The sequence below is a fragment of the Hippocampus zosterae genome, chromosome 2 (genome assembly GCF_025434085.1).
Source record: "Hippocampus zosterae strain Florida chromosome 2, ASM2543408v3, whole genome shotgun sequence".
Lineage (NCBI taxonomy): Eukaryota > Metazoa > Chordata > Actinopteri > Syngnathiformes > Syngnathidae > Hippocampus > Hippocampus zosterae.
In genome coordinates this window covers 32343553-32365047 of record NC_067452.1, presented here as the reverse complement: position 1 = coordinate 32365047, position 21495 = coordinate 32343553, and the positions used below count along the sequence as shown (strand labels likewise).

Genomic DNA, 21495 nt, shown 5'->3' with positions numbered 1-21495 from the left:
AACTCGAGAGGCGTTCAAAGACAGCCTCCGAAAAACGGAAATTCATGATCACTTCACTGACACTAAGAAAAGCGAAAATAAAGCACTAAAACAAAAAATCAAGCAAGGAAATAACAAAATTAATTCTGTGGGGGCGTTTGTGAACACACAATAAAGGAATGAATAACAAACAATTCTGAGACAGTCCAGTCTCCTACATACATACAGCATGTGTTTCTTTCATTCTTCAGTCTAATAAAAGACTTTTTTTTTCCGGCTCCAGACATATTTGTTTTTTGTTGGGGTTTTTTGTCCCATATGGCTCTTTCAACATTTTGGGTTACCGACCCTTGGGGTAGACGAACAACCATTCACACTCACACCTAAGGGACAATCTGGAGTGTTCCACTAACCTGCCAAGCATGTTTTTCGGAATGCGGGAGTAAACCGGAGTACCCGGAGAAAACCCACGCAGGCATGGGGAGAACATGCAAACTCCGCACAGGAAGGCCGGAGCCGGAATCGGACCCTGGACCTCTGCACTGTGAGGCGGACGTGCTTTACCAGTCATTCACTGTGCCGCTCCTAATAAAACAGGCCTGGACAAAAATCTCCATACTTAATACATTGTAGCAAAATCTTTTGAATGAATTACTGCAGTCAATTGGTTTGTGAGACTCGTGTAGTAATTTGAATGGTGCCTTTCCCAGGTGGCATATTTCACTTCTTCCCACAGATGTTTTAAGACTCATTTCATTTTTTATCAGTCCAATGTGTTGCTCTTAACCATTCTTGGGTGTCTGTAGCATTGTGTTTTGCGTCATTATCCTGTTGGAAAACACATGACCTGTAACTGAGAACAAGCTTTCCGGGCAGCACATTACTCTCCAGATTGCCTTAAGATTTCCTTGTGCCCTAGGATCTGTGCGCCCTCTGCTGGCCAATAATCTGTACATGCAACCTGTGACGAAAATAATTGGAATTACTTTATTTGATTAAAACAAGATATTTATTTCGATTTATTATACATGCCATGTAGTAAACTACGATTTATATAGGATAATATATTGATGTACCTTTTTTTAATTGATCCAGTTCACTCTGAAAATAATATTTCTGATTTTTATGATCATTTGTGTGTGATTGTCTTGTGAATTACATTTTTTTTTGTCTAAAATTCTTCTCTCCCTATCTATTTTTGCAAAATTGCAAACATTTTTTAATGACATTGACAAATTATATTTATTTTTTGTAATTATTATTTTTTTATTTATTTATTACATTTTATTAGCTGTGAAGCAGATGTGCGAAGCACACCTAAACATAAATGGGTATGATATAGTATTCGAAAAATGGGTGCAACTCTTGCGTTACCTATTTCCACACATGACGGTCCTCTGCAGATTAAAAGAAAGAGCCACAAACGCCGTGGATGTTTTGCATCATTATGTACAGCTGCTTTATTTGTGATTTGATCCAAACATGATCAGCATTTAGTTGGTTTTTTTCTTCTTTTTTTTTTTTTTACTCGATACAATGCATGTAATCAAAGTACAATTAATCAAAATGCAGGGAGAAGAGCACAAAAGAGAAGGGGGGGGAGACCAGCGACCAGAGAAATTGAGTTCCTGTATGCATAAAAGGACTTCCTGTCAAAGCAAGTTTTGTAGTCATGGGGGGGCCATCGACAATGACGGCATGGCAAGTTTGGCAACTGTGTGATGATGACAGAAAACGAGAAGCAATGAGGTCTGGCGAGCTTTACTGCATGGCGGTACTACTCTTGAGATGCGGCTACATTACATTACAACTGTATCGCTTGTATATCCAAAAGATCAAAAGGTCACAGTCTGCTGAGCTTAGCACATGAAACTTTCCGTCAAGAAGTGAAACTGAAAAAATATACAAATCAGAAGAGATGATTTGATAGCTCGTCTACACTTTCGTCAAATATCGTTTGAGGCTGTATGATACACCGATTCCCAGTTACTGTTGAAAATGACGACGACTTCGGAGAAACAAACCTCCCCCAAACAAAAGTGTAGCTGTGAAGAGCTACGGCAGCGTCAACATGGGCACTACAAAGACAAGACCGTCGTGCGTTCAAGAGCCCTGATATTGTCCCCAAAATAAGGCTGTGGGTTGTAGGCACACCGAGGTACAACTGAGCTGAGCAATTATGTGCATCGGCTGAAAGGTTTTGACTTCTAAGATGGACACGGAGCCTTGATATCGACATTAAAAAAAAAACAAGCAAAAAAATATATATATACAAGTGCATCATTGGCAAAAAACTGCTGGTGAGGGAGAAACAAGTGCACAATGACGCGTGCGGCATCTGGCTGGGAGTCTGCATTTCCCCGGTGGGCTTTGCTAGTAAAAGTGTGTGTGTGTGTGTCTGTGTGTGTGTGTGTAAGCGAACGGGCAAGCGCAAGCACATAACATTTCAAAGAGGTAGCGGAGAAACACAGCCATCCGTCACAATCCAGCCACTTTTCGCACACGAAAACAAGAAAGATGTGGCCGGTCTGTCCTCACAATTGTTAAAACGTTTACAGCCTCGTACATCACAACAAGTATATCATTTGCTAGATTTTGTGGGTGCTGAGAAGCAAAATGGGTCTCAGAAAGAAAAACAGACTCGCATCCTTGAACAACTTTAAAAGAAGATCCGCATTTTGTCAGCGAAATATGAAAAAAGTTCACTTCATCTATTAAGAAAATACAATGCTGACGAAGAGGGTGACATAAGACGTTAGAGGGGGAGTTTGCCATTTTTGTGATATTTGTTCAAATTGATTGTATGACTGAAAATGGCTGCGCACCGACGCTCTCCATCCGAACTGATGGAGCTTGAGATGCTGCTGCAAAGAGAAATGGTCAAAACAGCCCAAAGATTTGCGTGCCAAGATTGTGGCATCATATTTAAAAATAACTGATGCGGTTTGGTCAACGGGAGAAAACTTGTCCTATCAGCTGATAAAATTCAAGAGTGGCTGAGGGTGAGTGTGAGTATGTGTTGTTCACAGTTGAGAAAAGAGTTGTTGTTTTTTTTTCCACGAAAAGAAGGTGGTTTGCTGAGGTCGGGTTAAAGTTGCTGTGTGTCCTCTTGGAGTAGCAAGAACTAAACAAACAAAAAAAAACAATAATAAAAATCTCTGTGATCTAAAACGGGATCCCAATGTCTTCATGAAAAGTTTGAAGAATAAGAGCGATACAAGAGCAAATCATTTAACAAGACAATTAGGGCCATACAGAAAAGACAAAAATGACTCTGGGAAGTCACAGATTTGTGAGACTATTCCAAGAACAATACAAATATTTGAATGGACAATTGAGTCGCTCGATACTTGATAAGGGTATGCGCCTACGTAACAGAAGTGATGTTACTACTATATTCAATGCTCAAACTTTTTTTTTAACATGTTCAAATAAATTACTGACATTATGAGTATCAAAATTCTCACAGCATGCCATTATGGGTGAAATATTACAGCTTTGCGAAAATACAACTTAAATATGGATTCTAACAATATGACTATTTTTGTAATAGTTAGCTTCATTCCTGTGACTTTTTTCTTCACTTTTTTTTTTAAACCTGTGTGGCTTTAATACCTCTTGGCAAGTTGGCAGCATCTGCATACGTCCAGTACATTCATTTGCAACATCCCCTTGATCCCCCCCGCCTCCTTCCCAATTGGTGCCAAAATGAGCATTTTCAGTTTTAGAAATCACCACCCGTTGCGCTGAACCAGTGTTTGCAATTTACGTATACTGTACATTCATTTAGTTATGTTAAACGGTATTTCCATGCCAATTTGATGCTCATTTTATTTCATCGGTTTCCTTTTTTTTTTTTTTTACCCAGGCTGAAACAAACGTTTGCCACATCCAGACACTGTGGGGGAATACACACACTTGAAACAAAAACTGGTTAGAGGCTCCTTTCTAAAACATCTGTGACAACCAAGTCTTTCTTCCTCACAGCAGGTTGTCTGAATTGTAAAAAATAAAATATCAGGCCCGCTTTGCCCACCGCAGATAATTCAATCTACTAAATTGAAAATGAAACAATCATTTTAACGCGCCTGAACCTACTGATCTCCTCCACCTGACATTAAGCGAATAATAATTGGCTGTTCGTTACCGCTAGGAGGCGCACACCTGTGTGAATGGTGACGCGATGACGTAGCTGACTCGGCTGTAGACCTGTTAAGCTTATCTCGTGATATGTTGAGGTAAAAGAAATCATCCAGCATTTGATCAGATCAAACAGGGACTAATCACGACTGTACACGACAAACATATCCTTTCCGTTAGTGTTAAATTAAAAAGGACCACCTGTGTTGCGACACAAAGAAATACGAGACTGAATGTATTGTATGTGCTGAAGGGAGAGGTAGTAATGTTTGGTTAATGCGGCACTAAAGCTGAGCTGAAAACACTGGACAAAAAAAAAAAAGTGTAATGATCCAGAAATGAGGACAAAGCCAGAAAACCAGAAAGTGAGTAAAAACATCCAAGCATTGGGATCCACTCGGTTACGCACACACACGCACGCACGCACGCCAGTCTACTGGCAACGGGACTGTGACTCCACAACCATCTTTTACACAACAACGATCCGATAAGAGAGTGCACGTGTGTGCGGATGAGCTGATGTTTGGTTCCCTTCTAGGCTATTAATGTCAAAAGTCATTTCGGATATGATTGAGGTATGTGTTTCGATGGTGTATCGAGGAGGAGGGGGTTTCTGGAAGGGTGCTTTCACACTCATGAGATGGCTTTTCTCTGGTCCCAATCGGTTTCAATCCGATCAAGTTTATAAACTTGGCGCGTTTCCGCCTGGCTGGGTTCTTCTTTATAGAAATAAGCAGAATGACTCAACTCATTCCCCGAGTCATTGTTGGCGATGTCGACAGTTGGCTGAACTTTCTCGCAGGGAACACGGGAATTCAGCAGAGGCCTGTCGTGTTTTCTAAAACTTCAAAGTCAATTAGTAATAAAGATCTCAAGCGAGGTACACACATACTGACCATCTGGTCCATTTTTGAGAGGTTTGCTTGCTTTAGTCAGCAAAGGCCAGATTTGCAGATGATGTCTCTGAAAGATGATCGTGTGGTAAATAAAAACACGAGGTCTGCTATATTGATCTCTTATTCTGTTTCTTATTTAGGCTTTTGTGTAGAAATGTTTGGGTGGGATTGGGGGTTCAATCAAATCAAAGAGTAAAAGGGACCAAAGAAAGCAAGTGTGAAAGAACCACCAGTAAGGCTACTGAGGTGGAGCTGAAAACCTGGCTAGAGTGGGCAGAGGACTCAACAATTTCAGTTCATTCAGTCACCAAACACGGAGAACGTTAAATGTTTTCTTCCTCCGAAACCTAAAAAGTTGAGCGGTCTTCCTCCACCAATTTGCAATCCTTTTTTTCAAGCAGGTGATGTTGGTATTTCTATGCAAGTCCAGTTTTTTTTTTAACTACAACAAACCCCCCCCCCCCCAAGATTGTAAATTCTGAGAGCTGCAAAGAAGTGAGGCTGCGAAATGAGCAAGGTAATGTCACACTTTGGGATCAGGAGGTGACTAGTCGTCATCAGTCACTGCATATCTGAGGCGATCTTCCTTCCAAAATTTCTGTACATAAGTCTCGTGGAGGGAGGTCCATGTAAAGGTTTAAGCGGGGTAGAATAAAAGGTAATTTGGGCATTGTTTGTTTTCACAGTTAAGCGACAGTCCGCGGCGGATGTTCCCATCGGCCTTTGGTGCACCAAAGAAGCAGAGCCGAGACGGCTGCTGGGTTAAAGCTGTTGTTAGTCACCAACGGCAGTAATATTGGCTGCTGCAGAAGATGAGGCGGTATGTAGGTTGGCTGGTTGGTGAAGAGGCACGCCCATGCTGGTTGCTATTGGCTAATGCTCCTGTCAGTCATACTAAGACGGTGGGACTTGAACATGATGCCATCGGGGCAAAATGTCGCTCCTTCCATTGAGGTTGTTGATACGGCCTTCAGTTTTGTACATATTCTGGCAGAAAAGCAAGAATACTGTGTCGTTTCCCTGCCCAAAAGGTGAAGAATATAGTTGCTCCGTTGAAACCAAGTAGTCCTCCGAGCTAGTCATTAATCCATAAAACCAGAAGTCCTCAGCCAGCAAATAAGCGCAAGCTAGGCAATGTAGATTAGCGCAATTGAGTAAGAACTTCCACCCAAGTCGTAATAGTATTTTAACAGTGTCAAAAAGCTTCTCCCCCTATTTGTGGGAGAGACTGAAAATACTTGCGCCCAGACGCGTGGGAAGGATGGAGAGGACACTAGCTGTCGACCACACACTGATTTGTACATCTTCTGTTTCATGCATAGGAATGTTAAGTGACAATGGTTTTAATACATTCCACGAATGTGAGTAGTTTGCAACAGTTTGGTTTGTGAAGTGTCCAAAAGCACAACACTTTGTTGTGTTTCCTTCAACAAATCAAATGCGCTCACCAGAAGGGTCGACTCCACCCATAGAGTTGAATAATAAAACACAAGGCTCCTTTGCTGCTAATACATATAGTGTGTGTAACTCCAGAGCATCTCGAATTCTTTTAGCGTTTTGACGACATGAAATTCTAAATATGTACAGACCACACCGAGAAAGTGGTATTTACAAAGTATGTCCACAAGGGGGAGCTCGAGGCCTGCCGAGGGGCTGTCAAGTGACAGGGCGACGGTGAAACGGTCCTTTTTATCACTCGCCGTGCTATTGAAAGCGTCAACATATTTCGAAGCCAACGTGTCTTTATCTATATTGCTTCCTTCAGTATTCCTCCTGAATCAAATCAAGTGACACCAAACCTAGGTTGAGGATTCAAGGTCCCCCAACCCTCCAATGGATGGATGGAAATGTACTTTAGCTTTTATGTTGCTTCTGATTCATTGATTCCGTTTATTTTTAGCTTAAAGTGACTGTTATCTGGTACGATTAGAAATCACAGTGATGCCGTTTTGAAAACGTTGTCTTCTGATTGTAAGCTTACGCCTGACACACACCAACACTACGTACACACTATCAGACAGAACTTTTCCCTGAGGTAACAGCGAGCAACTATCTGCTACTGTCTTAGCAGCCCAACTAAAATGTGGTGGATAGCCGCGATCCGCCACATTGTGACGTCTTCTTTGTCAGTCTACAAACTTCACAGGTCCAAAAAACAAACGAAAAAGGAAAAACGGGAGAATATGAGGCCTCAGACAGGGCCTGAACTCATCACCCCCTTGTGGTCCACCAATATATATATATATTTTTTGTACTGTACACACATTAACATCAAAGGACTATTCAGAGTGTGTTCCTACAGGGACGCACCGCACAATGAGAGGCGGCCTTCAAATCCTTTACGAAAAGCTTTCCCAAACAGGGCTGCGGGTCAGTTTTGTTTTGAGTACCCGATTGTCAGGGTGAAACTGTTTTTATATTGATCATCAAATACGCAAACTATCTGTGGCGTGTTTGATTCGTACAGGTCTTCTTTGTTCTTGATCATTAATTTATGTACAGTAATTCAATGTCGTTTGGGAAGTCTGTATGTTTCGACATACTTGGCCAATAAAGATGATTCTGATTCTGATGGAGGAACCTAGCAGGCAAAGTTTGGGAAACCCCGGTTTACTTTCAACAACTTTACAGTTGGGCCTCCTTTGAAGCACCCAATGTCTTAAATACATATATAATTGTGTTTAACTATATAGGTCAGCTTATACATTTCATTTTTATAGTGTTATACCTGTACATAGGTACATTCCTGCATAATTCCCTTTTGACTGGACAGCAAGGAATTCCAACTGTTAGGGGGGAGTCTCTCTTTAGGTAGCCAACCACCAACCTCCCCGGCTCCATCCCTGTCAATCCTGACAGGTCTTTTTTTCCTCTTCATCTTTGCACACTATATTGAGAGCTTGCTTGGAAGCTGCAAGTATTCTTGTAAGACCGCCATTGTTTGGATGCCTTAGGTTGCGCCAACAGCGTAGATGATGCAATTGTGTATTCCTCTAAAATTTGGACATGTGAACAGCGAGCTGTGTCGAAAGATGACAGAGACAAGGGCTGGCCGTTCCAACCATCCATCCAGCAAAGTTCAGTTGACAAATGTTATGGGGAACTGTGGATGGAGTCGAGCGGTGTGAAGAAAGTGTCATGATGTTATCCAATTATCCGAGTGCTGCAGGTATCCACTGCATCCGTCAGTTCTGAGCTTCTTGCATCCCAGAATTCTTGCCAGCCGAGGTCTAGATGAGGAGTGAGGCATATGATGATGAATCTGCCCATGTCAGTAGCCTTCAAAAGAGAAGGCTTTTCCAGAGGTGATCATGATAGGGGCGCGGGGGTGGAGGGTGAAGGCAATCAGCGTGCGTTTGTATGTTCCTGCTATGATACCTCACTGCCAAAAACCTCCAGCACCAGCGGGGTGAGCTGCATGCTGTGCTCGGGCTGAAAGGACAGTGAGCGGTACTGCTTTGAGTGCTCCTCATTCAGGCTGCGCAGGTCTGCCAGCTTTTGGATCATCTTGGCGTAGAGAAGGCGTCCGCCGGGGTGGTTGACTCGAATGTAAGCCTGAAGAGTCTCCGACATGTGGTCCTGGAGTTGCTCGATGCGACCGTGGTCCTGTACCCCAGGACGATCTGCAATGAGGGAGGAGGAATGGAAAGGAAGACGGGGAGCAGATGTGAAGTACACGTTTGGATGTCAGAAGGGTTGGAGAATAGAAAACATCAGTTAGAGCAGTTATGTCTTTCTAAACTGGTCGTATTTTGACAGCTTAAAAACAGACAACCACACACACGTATTTTTTTCAAAGGCCATCTCTTCACTCTCCTCACAAACTGACTGATTTGCATTTTGTCAATGGTGTTTATGAACTCAGAAATCAGGTGTGAGAAGCATGTGTGTGTAGGATGCGTGTGTAGGATTTAATCCCACTAAGTCACGTGGGTCTGTTTAGACCAGCGCTTCTCGATTATTTTCTCTGAAGCCCCCCCCAAGTAGAAGAAAACCTTTTTTGCCCTTCCCAATTCTCCGCCATGACTATAAATAGCCTCATTTTCTTTTAAGGTGCTAATTTTCCATGTGCACTCTGACAACGAGCGCGCCACTGCCACCTACTGTAGTGGATGTGCAATCATACTATGTTCTAGTAGGGCAAAAAAAAAGCATGTTCCCTGGGATGACACTTTCTCTTCCTGGAATCCCCTGCACATCCAACCCTCTGTCCAGTGGACCCCCCTCCCCCACTTCTTGAGTAGAACTGCTTTATAGACAGATCAAGTTGAGAATAAATCACTTGTTCCTCTGTTTGTTGCAACCACATAATGAACTCCATTTTGCCTCAATGGGGCTCTTTGCATATAATGCTGTGATGGCAAATCCGTTGGGGAAAATACTGTGGACTATTTTTCGGTTTTGCTCAATATCGTAGCCGCATAATGAGTTTAGAGTAAACAGCCCAGTCTTGACTCTATGAGTCTTAAAAAACATTACAAATTGCGTTTTAAGCTACCTCTGGTGTCTTAGTAATGTTGAACTCAGTCTTGATTACATTTATTGCACTGGACATTTATTGCACCTTCCTGGACACCACAAGAAAATATTCAATAAAAAGCAAACATACATTTGTTAAAGAAGTAAATACAAAAACTAAACAGAAATAAAGATTTGCCAGAGGTGATGACAACACAAGATTCAATCTGTGATCAGAGGGAGAAAAAGCGGCCCAACATTTACACTGTGAGCTTTTTTGTGTTTCTATTCTATATTCTATCCATCTATCCTTTTCCAAACATGAACAAAAAGTTGCCGGTCATTGAATATCTGTTCTACCATGAATCGGTCTCTGACAAAAAAAAATAGAGAAACAAAAAGAAAGGTTGTGGACCACTGACTTAGGCAAGTATTACGTGAACACCAATATTGACTAAAATCTTCATACCCGTGATGTCAGAAAAGGCATACGTCTCGAAGCCCTTCCCTAATTTCATGCACTGTGATTTGGAGAAGGACTTGTCGCATGTATAATCCTTTTTTCAAAAAGGAACGGAGCAAACTCTACTTCAGCAATGCCGGGGGGTAGGGGGGAAGCAAAGAGCCCATTTCTTTAAAAAAAAAAAATTGATTGTTGTCTGTTTTGACTCTTAAAATCTGACTCATACACACAACAAAAATCTGAAAATTATCAATTGTGTTGTCTTAAACTAAACGCTTTTTGATGTTTTTTTTCTTGTTGCACGCTAACGAATAAACAGCAAATTTATAGTCCAAATGGCGCAGCTTTCGGATTAAAAAAAAATATATATTGTGCCAAGTGCAGCCATCAAAGCAGAAACCTTGTGACAACTGAAATATATCATTGTTGCAAAAGAGCCCATCTGTGGTTGAAGTAGAGTGGGAACACGTTGCCTTCAACAGGGTGATGTTGAAGGCCGTGATCAATTCACAAAGTCTTGGCTCAAATCAAAGTACCCCGTGAACATAAAGGAACTCAAAAAAAGTACCTGGGGAGAGCAGGCAGATGGCCATGAGCAGGACGTGCTCCTCCTCGTGCAGATTGAGCTTCTTCAAGCCAACTTGAAACTTGATCAACGGCTCCAGCAGCTCCAAAGTGTGACCCGCTGCACAGCATAACATTAAAATTGCTGTTATTGCAATAAAGCAAGGCTTCAAGTGATAAAATGCAAGCAGACATTCAACCAAAATAGCCAAGTCTATTTTATTGGAAGCTCTGTCTCACTAAAACACTCTGTTGATAGAAAAGCTCATATAATATGCCGCTTGTCATTTATTGTATTGTGTTAATGGCATCCTGACTGCTTCCCTGCTCTTTTAAGTTTGTGGCATACAAATTCAGCAGCAAAAAAAAAATCCACCCGTTTTGGTCCATCTCTGGAGGTAGCCATTTTGCCGCTTGCCGTTGAATCGAAATGACATGACAGTGCCTAAGGGCTGAGCTTGGGAGTGTTACGTGACCAAATCCGGTAAACGGTTGATGGCCGATGCCTGTCCAATGCCTGATTAAAATTTGTGTATAAGATTGTCCAATAGCAATATACTTATGTCTGAGGTGTATTAATAGTTGATTTGTCCTTGTTTATACGATACAGATCGGATTGCTAAACATTAAAACGTGCTCAATATAAGGCCGCCACAAAATATTAATTTTGCTTGTCAACTAATTACCAACACTAATCGCAATTCGACGACTAATCGGATGAGATGTAAATTGCAGCATATTGCCACAGCAAGCATTTGCTCTTATATAACCGTCATTATCTTACAGCTTCAATTTGCTAAGGTATGTAATAATAATGAAAACAATTAAGACGATGGTACTTTCAACTTTCCAGCTTGTAACAGCATTCCTGATATGTTTATAAATGACAGAGCAACTTCAGTTGAAGGCAATACTTGGGCCTTAAAATTTTCAGTGGTTTGGTGGATTAAAAAATGGAACCAAAACTACACTGTACATATAAAAAATAAATTAAAAAAAACAAAATACTGGTAAACATATTTCACTCTTCTTTGGCACTAGCCTAATTTTAATGTAGAAGGTAGCGAAAACCGATGAGTAAAAATTAGGATAATACACTTTGCTAAATTTAGAACACTAAAACAAACAGTTTTGGTGGTTAATAAACGCAAGTTCACACTGACTAATGCCTCTGTAAACCATAACAGACACTACATTATGGTAGCGTAGCAATAAGGACATTTAGTTACGATGAACACAGGCAGGAACCTGTATGTGCTAATGCTAGCTTCCACACATTCCTTTTGTCAGAAATGAAATCAGGCATTTGCCACAATGTTTCCTTTTGAGACGGTTGCTTCACCGCTGTGCTGCCTTGAAAAGGGAGGTTTTTATTGCACAGTGTTTAGAAGTCAGTGGGAAAAGCGCAAGACAAGGCAGTTTGAGAGAAAAACAAAGCGGCAAATGCATAAACAACAATTGTCAACAATTGTGGTCAACTAATCTTGACAGCCGAGGTCAATATTTACAATAAAAATGTTCATGCGTAAGGGGAAAGCCGACCACTATGAAACAATATAGTGGCCTCCTGGACTGTGAAAGGAAGGGAATCTAGCCAATCAAAGAAGCGCCCTGTAGACAAAGACAGGCAGTAAATGTATCCCATGTTGTTTTTTGGATCAAAGTGAGTTTCTTCATATGGCAAGAAATATTTTCTACAGCAATTTCTTTCTTGACAAATGTGGACATTTCTCTTCGGAAGCACTTGGTTAACATCGATGCACATTCATGGGATACGGTTCTTTGTTGTGGAGACATCACATGTGATCATGAGAGGTTTTTACTTTGACGTCGATGGCGGGACAGATTCTTAATGTGCGTCATGCTCGGTGCTGATATTATAAGAGCACACAACACACAATAATAAAACAAAACTGTTAAATGCCTAATTTTCTTTCCTTGTGTGCTCTGTCACAGATAAAAAAAAAACTTTTTAAGAGTTCAAGTCATTATCTGTTTTTGTTATTAGTGTTTTCACAGTTTTGTTTTTTACTGTGTGATTGAGGCTGATGTACTTTCTATGCAGCTGTGATTGTTTTGAAAGTGCTCTTTAAACAAAGTTGAGTTGAGTTTTAATTATGTCCTCTCATATGAAGACAACAACAAAAGGTTGATTGACCTCCAAATGCAATTACACAATTGGATTGCGACAGAGCAACAGAACAGAATGTCAATGCTTGCACTTCAATCATGCCACGAACGGCGCAGACATGTTATTGGAAACCAACCCTTTGTGACATCATTGATGCAGTATTTGAAGTCAGGTCCTCCACAGCTCCAGGACATGTCCTCCAGGCTGAAAGACTGATTGGAGCGCAGCATGATGATCTCAATGGCACTCGACTTCAGCAAAGCAATCTGGTCTTCTGCTGTCAGTTCTCTGAAATACATTGTCACACGCTCAATAGGTATCGTACTGTGCTTCCGCCAAGGCTTAACCATGAGCAAAATCGAGCAGTGGATGACAGCAGCTGAGATAATGACATTTTGACCCCTTAGATCCATTCAGTAAATTTACCATATTTTCCGCACGATAAGGCACACCTAAACGCATTCAATTTTCACAAAAGCCGACTGCGCCATATAATCCGATGCGCCTAATATATGGATCAATATTCTGATTTCTTGGACGTCGTATTTTAAATGTTCTGTAAAGCGCTTTGTTAGCGGCGCAGCAGTTGTGGAGGCTCTACATAAATAAACCGGTACTGTATTGTATTCACTTTAGTGTAGCTCCATCTAGTGGCTGCATAATGCAATTACTATTGTCACTTCTATGCACCTTATAATACGGTGTGCCCTATGTATGAAAAGTTCATTCAATGAAGGTGGGCCTCATCACCCGAAGTGCCTTACAGTGTGGAAAATAACGGTAACTATTACTATCAGATACAGTTCTCAAAAAAAAAATCACAACTAGATATAATATTAGCGTGGAAACCTGCTAACTGTAATTGCTGACAAAGCATACAAACCGCACAATCCACTTAAACCACAGTGGATTCATATCAAGTCTGCGTTAACTGCCCATGCAGTCAAAGAGTTTCTTCTTAGAAACCATGAAGGACATCACATCAAACCACAAGCTGGTCAGTCCAAAGTCAAATTACAAGCCAGCTCTGAAAAGAGGAGTTGAGGTTTTGATTTCTTTAAATAAAGTAAAGATTGTTTTCACCATCGCCAACAGAAATATGAGTCAGCCTTCCCAAGTGCTGAAAGAATTACAGCAAGGGTGGGCATAGCCATTTTTCTATGAATGGGCTCATTTCAATTTTCTGAATTAAAAGAACAGGATGCAATAATTCAAACAAATACTTTTTATAAACACTAAATTATGATCATTTGTCGGTTACATGTTATGGCTTTTTCGAACACACTACTTCCCCCGAGTCTTAAAAGAAGCAGGCCACATCAAATGTTCTCGTCTATGTGCCACAGGTTCCCCACCCATGGCCTTGAGCATTTGTATGAGGAAACCAAAAAACTGTTAATCTTGTAATTTTACGTACAAAATGAACAGACTAATACACAACTCTAAAACTGTTCCATACTTGGTGTTTAATTTAACATCTGTCAAACAAGTGAGCCTCAAACATACAGTATGTACTCTGTGCTACAACTTTTTTTTGGGGCAATAGATGCGTAAAAAGCACCAGATAGGTAAAAGGAAACCATTCTGGGTTCCCCCAGTTTTGTACAAAACACAACAGAGTTAAGACTTTTACTTGTTACTTGTTGTTGCTTCAAACAACAAAGCGTGTGACGGAAAAGTGGGTCGGACTGCACGACTGTCTGTGTTTTTATGTTATGTGTTGTGTTTATTATTTTACTTTGTTAACTGTTTTGTTAAGCGCTTTGTTACAGCTGCCGCTGTTCTGAAAGCGCTATATAAACCAGCATGTATTGTATTGTATTGTATTGTTCCTCGGCCCCCTCCCCATTTGCCTTCAAGAATCTTTGTGAGCAGTGAAAACAGATTTTGGTCGTTTCCATTACAAATTTGAATTGTGCAGCACATTCAGCTCACCTTGGAATAGATTTTCAACACAGCAAAAATTCCACTTTTTTCATTATTTTTTCATTCAGCATTTCAGTCTTCACGTGCAATTTTTACAGAACTTGCAAACGTCTTGAAAAATATAGATTTGTAACTATACACATTACCTATCATATCGGAATGAAAATACACCTTTTTCACAACACCTGTACTAGGGCCTGACTGATTAAATCGGCTGATTAGGACCTTTCAAACATCGGTCAAAAATAATCCGGGAAAATGGCTAATGTTATTTTAAAGAATGGGTCGATAATTATCAAATTGGTAGGTTTTATTTTTCTTGTCAAAAATCGGAATGAGCCCAGTTGGTCACTCATAAAAACTAGTTGCAGAATCACGCGCATTGTGTGACTATTCAGATACGTTGAGTCGTGTCGAACCGCGAGTTACATGAGACTGAATAAAGTGTGCCCCTGCTGGTTGCAGCAAGTACTTCACTTCATGCCCACGCCCTGTTACTAAGCTTCAATTAACTACTTGATTTCGGCCATGATATAAATGTAAATTTTCACTTTTCAAACAATTTTTTTCATCCTAATAGTATGACTCATATATTCATGACACACTGCAACAAGGCCAGCGACAGGAATAAATCTAAATATGAAGTTGACTCGACATAATGAGTTAATTCTGTGTTCATTTCAGTCGCTGTAACGCACATAGTGGTTCGTTCTGTCCATTTGCCAAGTAACGTATGCATCTCTCAAGCTCAGTGTGTGTTCCAGCCTTTTTTTATGGGGAGACCTTGTTTGTTAGGCAGTGATAAAACTGCCTTCTACTTAAATATGAGCAACAATTGAGTATGTAAGCCTTTGAAACCTGTTGCTGCTCGGGGAATGATTTATGACACCACAGGATGTACTGTAGCATGTGTATTGACAGAGTCCCTATTTATTGAGGACTCTTTTTTTTTTTTTGGCTGAAAAATGGTGAGCACCTAGTACAGAAAAATAATTTCGATTATGCAATATGTACCTGAAGCCTGGGATCATCTTGGCAAACCCTATGACCTTCTGGATGCTGTAGGAGACTAGGTCAGCCAGATGGGGCAGCATTGAGAGCTTGCTTTCCTCCTCACTAGAGTCTGGACTGTTCGCACCGTCGTGGTACATCATGATCAGGTTGGTGAAGTTCATCTTGGTGTCCAGCGACTCTGCTTGTGACGAGAGAGGATTAAGAGGCCAGGCAGAATATTGTACCAACGTGATTCAAACAATTCACGGAAAACAACAATTTAAACACGGGAAAGCCAAGGGAATTTTATAGATCAGAACTCCTTGTTTACCAGAAGAATGACTAATTGCAGCAATCAAGATAGTTTTGAAGCAAAAGACCAAAATCAATACAGTGCTATGAAAGGGTATATGCCCCCTTCTGTTTCCCCACTTCAACATGTGGGAGCTGTCATGTGACCAAACCCAAAATCATGGTAGACTTTGAGGCCAACAGATTGATAGATGATCATAAATGACATCGGGGCGCGGCACACCCTGAACTGGAGACAGCACTTTTCATTTGCTGAATTAATGTTTTTACATTTATAAATGTTCATACTGAATTATAAATCGAAGTTGGCGGCCATTTTTTGGGGAAATGGTGACAACAAACTACCTTGACAAAGTACACATTTGTTATGTCCCTCGTAGTACATTGTAACAAAGTTTGACTTCCCACGGCTGAGGATCCATTTTGTAGCTAATCTTATTTTCCTCAAAAGAAATTTGCATGAAAACTGGGCACGTACGTGAAGTGCTATATACTAGGGCTGCACACCATATCTAAAAAATATGGTCACTGCAATCATGGCACCTGCAATATGTATATTGCAAAGGCTTGCGGTAAATTCATACTTTAATATGAAATTGTATTTGCCACATAAAAAAAATTATTATTTCATAGAGACTAAAAAATTATGACTAATAACGATAAAATGACTTTCGCTATAAACCACAGTATTCATATCATATTATTCAACACTCATATGGCATGTTTCTCCAATATCGTGCAGCCCTTACTGTATGCAGGACTACTGCATTTACGATTTCAGGGACAAAAGTTCATTTTGTACGGAAGCAGCACCTTTAAATAATGGTCTCTTCAGAGAAACTTTGATTCATATTAACACCAAAAGGAATATCTTTCTTAAGATGTTAAGAACGAAGAAGTTAGGAATGAATTGAGGATTTTTTTGAAGGGCCATTTCTCTAAGAGAGAAATTTTTCACAGTCTTGGAGGGGAAAAAGAAAAAAAAATAGAAGAAGACAATATTCTTGTACGTTCTTTCTGTGTAAATTGATAGAGTTAATATGAAAAAAAGTATTTGAAAGTGTGTTTGGTTTTAGGATAGATGAATTACAGAAGGGGGAGAATTTAAATTTAAAAAATGCAAAAACATTATTGGAAAACAAAAAAGAAAAAAATTGAGATTTTTATTTAAGGCGTATTGCCTAGACCTAGCAGAAAGTAAAAGTAAGAGGAGTAAAATAAAAATAAATATATACAGTCAAACCTCGGTTTTCGAACGTCTCGGTTCTCGACCAATTCGGGTTTTGACCAAGAATTTTGAGTTTCTTATGCCTCAGATGATGAATAAATTTCGGTTCTCGAACAAACTGAGCGCACTTGAATGCGTCACTTGACTCCTCTCGGCTTCCTTACACGAGGAAGTGACGTTTCCTCGTGTAGCGTTGCATTGTGAACAGACAGACAAGAGCGTGGTTTTGGTTTTCCAACAGCCACAACAACACTGAACTTTTTTTAAACAACTGAAATATTGCCCATTTCCCATCGACTATAATATTTAAGGTTATACCTTAAAATTTTGCATATTGGGAGTAACTGTGATGGGACATACCAGGCGAGTGATTGAACGAGTCGGAGGAAGCATCAGACAGAGAGTGAAGGGAGGCGGCTCTGCTGGCGCTGCGTGTTACTGGACCTTCACGCACTGGAGGCTAAATGCAGACACACACATCTCCATCACACTTCAACACGAGTATGAAAATCTCACCTCTATAACCTCTTCAATCATGTTCCGGACATTAGAACAAGGTGCAATTCTGTTCAGCACAAATTAAAACGAGAACAGAATACAAACCGACCGAATTGGAGTCTCAGCAAAGCAAACACCGATTGTCATTGAGAAAAAAAAAAGGAGTTGAAAATTGCAAAAGAAAGTGACCTTGGGAGGTAGCTCTGCTGAAGACAATGCGAAAACAGCGCCGTTTACCGATTTTATCCTCGCAGTGTGATTCATGCGACTGTGACTCATGCTCACTTTGAAGGCCAGATGCTCTGCGTTGGCCACAACATTCCTTGATCTCATCACTGTGCAATTTATGAAAGTGACGAGCGAAGAAGGACTTCATGTCTCTGGGGGACTTTTATTCATTGACAAATAACGCCATTGCATCCTTGCACATTTCCTTGAGTTGCCCTCCCAAACAAACACCACGCTGACTTTTTTCTTTAAATATAGGGCTTATTAAACACTCTCAGCTCATGACGCCAACATGGTAGCTTTGGTAACAGAATCAAAAGTTAGCAGTGGCCTCACCCGAAAGCGGGAGAAGTCTGAATAGGAGGCGTCGTAAGTCTTGTGGTGAGCCTCAACCAAGGAGGAGATGATCTGGGCCTGCTCTTCGTTGAGCCGAGGCCTTGACGCTTGCTTCGCCGCCTCCTCCTCCTTCCTTTTCAATATCATTTCCTTCTTCCTCTGTACCTCTTCATCTGTGAGGATGACTGCAAGGCAGCAACAACAACAAAATAAAAACAATAATATGCAGATGTCTTGGTTTTCACTCGGCGATTTGCCTTTGCAATCTATAACATTCAAAATATGATTTAAGCAAATAACTAAACACAAAGGGAAATAGCTAAACAAAACAACAAAAAGTAAAACACAGTAAATGGAAAAAAACCCAGATGGCTAAACAAAACAACAAACTAGATATTAGCAAATTGAAAAACAAAACAGAACAATAAAAGGATATCAGGGCAAATCACGACGCGCCACCATAACGATGCGCGCCACCATCTTGGCTAACTACAGGGAAAAATGAAAAAGGACAAACCAAACGGAACGCAGACGAGCCAATCCGAAACTGTCAAACATTAAATTTATGACTCCTACATATCGAAAGATTCATTGGAAAGATAACTCTTATATTTCGAAAGACCGTTATTAGAAATGTGCTAGCTTATTTTCTTAAAGCGCCCCCCTTTGAGTTGCACACTAGTCGGGCTGAATTCATTGGTGTCTGTCCAGCCATTATCACGGTTTTCAATTAAAGATGAAACTCAAATCTTCATCATTTTTGTTTTGTGGCAGGCTGCCAAAACAAAACAAAAAACAAAAAAAAAACTGGCACTGCCCAAATTGGAGCTACTTTACACAACAAGAGCCAATAACCTTACAATGAGGAAATGTACTAAATGGCTGTTGTTTGAGTGTGTATTCATATTATAGCTTCAAACAGCTGGCTGTTCATTTTAAAAATGTATAACCACACATCCTGGAGAAGAGACTGGGGAATTCTAATTTATCAGGGTTTTTATTTTAATTTTTTTTTGCTCAAGGAAGAGAACCAAGATTGAGTTGATCCTTTGGCTTGTTTTCAATGTCAGAAGCATATATTTCCTGTAAGAAGGCGTGTCATGTGTGCCGTCTCTTCCTGTGGGTGATACGGCTGGTGTTGGATGTTGAAGTGCCTTTTGCCTTATTCATGCAACGGCAAGAGCGGCACGGAGAATACGGTCGAATAGTTTAAACAGTGTTTATGGTGACTATTTTAGGTTGGACAAGATGAAGGGCTCTCTGGGGAAATTGCTGGCGTTGCGTGTCATTCGGCACAGCGTTATATACTTTGGAACCTTATACGCACGATTCCAATCATTCAGTCAAGCCTGCAACATAACGAAAGAAAAGATGAGTAACCATAGAGCGGAAATGCTCTCAGGGCAATTAAGTTCCAATCATGTTAACTTATTATTTGTCTGTGGCTTGATCGTTAAATTAATTTCAGGTTATGTTGACATTTATATTAACAGAATTATGATGCGTAGCATCTTTCAATTCCAAAATATGATGCCATACATTTTTGCATCGATTCAAATACCAATGATTGCTGAAATGTTCTTCTTTTTCAGTTAGTATTGTTAATTATTTTTTGTTCATGAAACTCTTGCTCCACATCAGCCACTAGATGCCACTTGGCTCTTTGTAAAAAAATAAATAATAAAAAAAGGTTAGCCAGGAGCCCTGCCCTAATGGAAACAATTGGCAAACAGAAGTAATTTGAAAAATGGTGCAAGTACTTTTTCAAACAGGGCCTGGTAGGTTTTGAATAAATTTCTCTTAAAAAAAAATTAATCACCATTTAACTCATTCAGTACCAGCCAATTCTGGACCAAGTCTGAAAGGACGTTTAAAAACGTCTTTGGGAGTGAATGAGTTAAAAACTGCATTTTACATTTACTTAGCTTTGTGTAACTCATCCTCATACTTTTAGTCTATGCCTTTGAAAAGGTAAACTTGATGAGCTTGATGAGGTAATCACAGACAATGAACACACATAGGCGCTTGCTACAAAGAGAGTAGAAATTGACAGCCAGGGCCTGGCTCGAAAGCTCGGGTGGCCGCTTTAGGGAGTAACGCACTGACCCCTGAATGGCTTTGCCCATTTTATCCTTTTGACTCTCTGCCACGGTGACAGATTACCCAATGAAGAGCTCAACTGTGTAGACAGTCTGACTGCCAGACAGGCCATGAGTGCCAAAAAGAGGAAGGCCTCGAGGTGTGAGGGCACAGCTTACGCATATACCGCGCGAGCCTATGAGGTGGCCTCCTGTCTGTTTGTTATCTCAACACAAACTATCCAACAAGTACTCGTTAGTCTAAGCACATTTGAATTACATTTTTGATTTTACAATTCTGTGACATCATGCAAAGTGTTTTGGAAGGGTGATTTATTTTTATTTTTTTAGGGGAGGGGGGGGCGGCGTGTTATACAAGTGTGTGCTGTTCTCGAGAAGTTACAGTACATATATTGCAAAAGGAGTTGGCACGGGTGACAATTATTTTTGGTTCAGGTCTTGCTATTTTCACTAAATACTGGTAATTTTCCTTAAGTCTGTAAACAACAATGTTTGAAGTGGCTTTTGAATGATTGCTCTCCGGATTCTGAAACCACAGAAGCGGCATTACATAACCACATGATGTGGATGTCAAAAACAAGAACATCAACAATTTGGCTACACAGCCTTTTAAAACGCTTGTGAAAGAATCTGGCCGTCGAATTTATTTGGTTTTCATCTCTTTGAATGTGTCCTCATTAATTAGGCTTTGACTGCCCATCCAAATTCACCGATGCAGCCTCATGCCAGCAGCACACACAAAAAAGCAAACAAACAAAAAAAGAAACCTCGTTGTGACAGTGGTGAATAGGCACAGTTTGGTCCGCGTTTGCCTATTCTAGGGACTCGTTTGAGCCAGTTGGTCCCGAGCCACGTCTGAATCCACAACCGCATTGTCTCGGCATTGCTTTACAAGAACCAAACCAACAACTTGAGCAGTCCCACAGCTATTGGCAAAAGAAACATTTACGATTTGTAAAGTGACTAATTGGATGTGGTCAAGTGCAGGCCTCAACAGGAGATCTTCAACAGGAGGGGGTGAATTAACCCTTTCAAAACAGAATAGCAGCAAGGTGCCATGTACACACCTGCAAAAACCTAAATGTGCTCATACTTTGATTGTTTTTAAACCCAAATAAGTGCTTCTTTTCCTTTTCTAAACCGAATATGTAGGGCTGTTACAAATGAATGTTGTTAGTATTGATTATCCGATTGATGATCTTCCATTGATTACTCAATTAACCCCCCCCCTGCACCTCCAAAAA

At 40.5% G+C, this 21495-nt stretch overlaps 1 protein-coding gene across 3 annotated transcripts in view; it reads right to left on the bottom strand.

Moving 5' to 3' along the window:
• Positions 1-3563: 3563 nt before the first annotated feature.
• The window catches only part of LOC127596850 (vitamin D3 receptor A), a 52358-nt gene continuing 34426 nt past the window's right edge, over positions 3564-21495 (bottom strand). For 2 of the 3 annotated variants that reach the window (XM_052059809.1, XM_052059810.1), the window contains exons 5-10: positions 18153-18337; positions 17451-17550; positions 15572-15752; positions 12768-12919; positions 10505-10621; positions 3564-8638 (exon numbers count right to left, since the gene is read on the bottom strand). In XM_052059809.1, coding sequence (XP_051915769.1) covers positions 8385-8638; positions 10505-10621; positions 12768-12919; positions 15572-15752; positions 17451-17550; positions 18153-18337 — 989 coding nt within the window. In that variant the 3' untranslated portion in view covers positions 3564-8384. The remainder of the gene's footprint in view (positions 8639-10504; positions 10622-12767; positions 12920-15571; positions 15753-17450; positions 17551-18152; positions 18338-21495) is intronic. The other variant, XM_052059811.1, reaches the window with a different exon arrangement.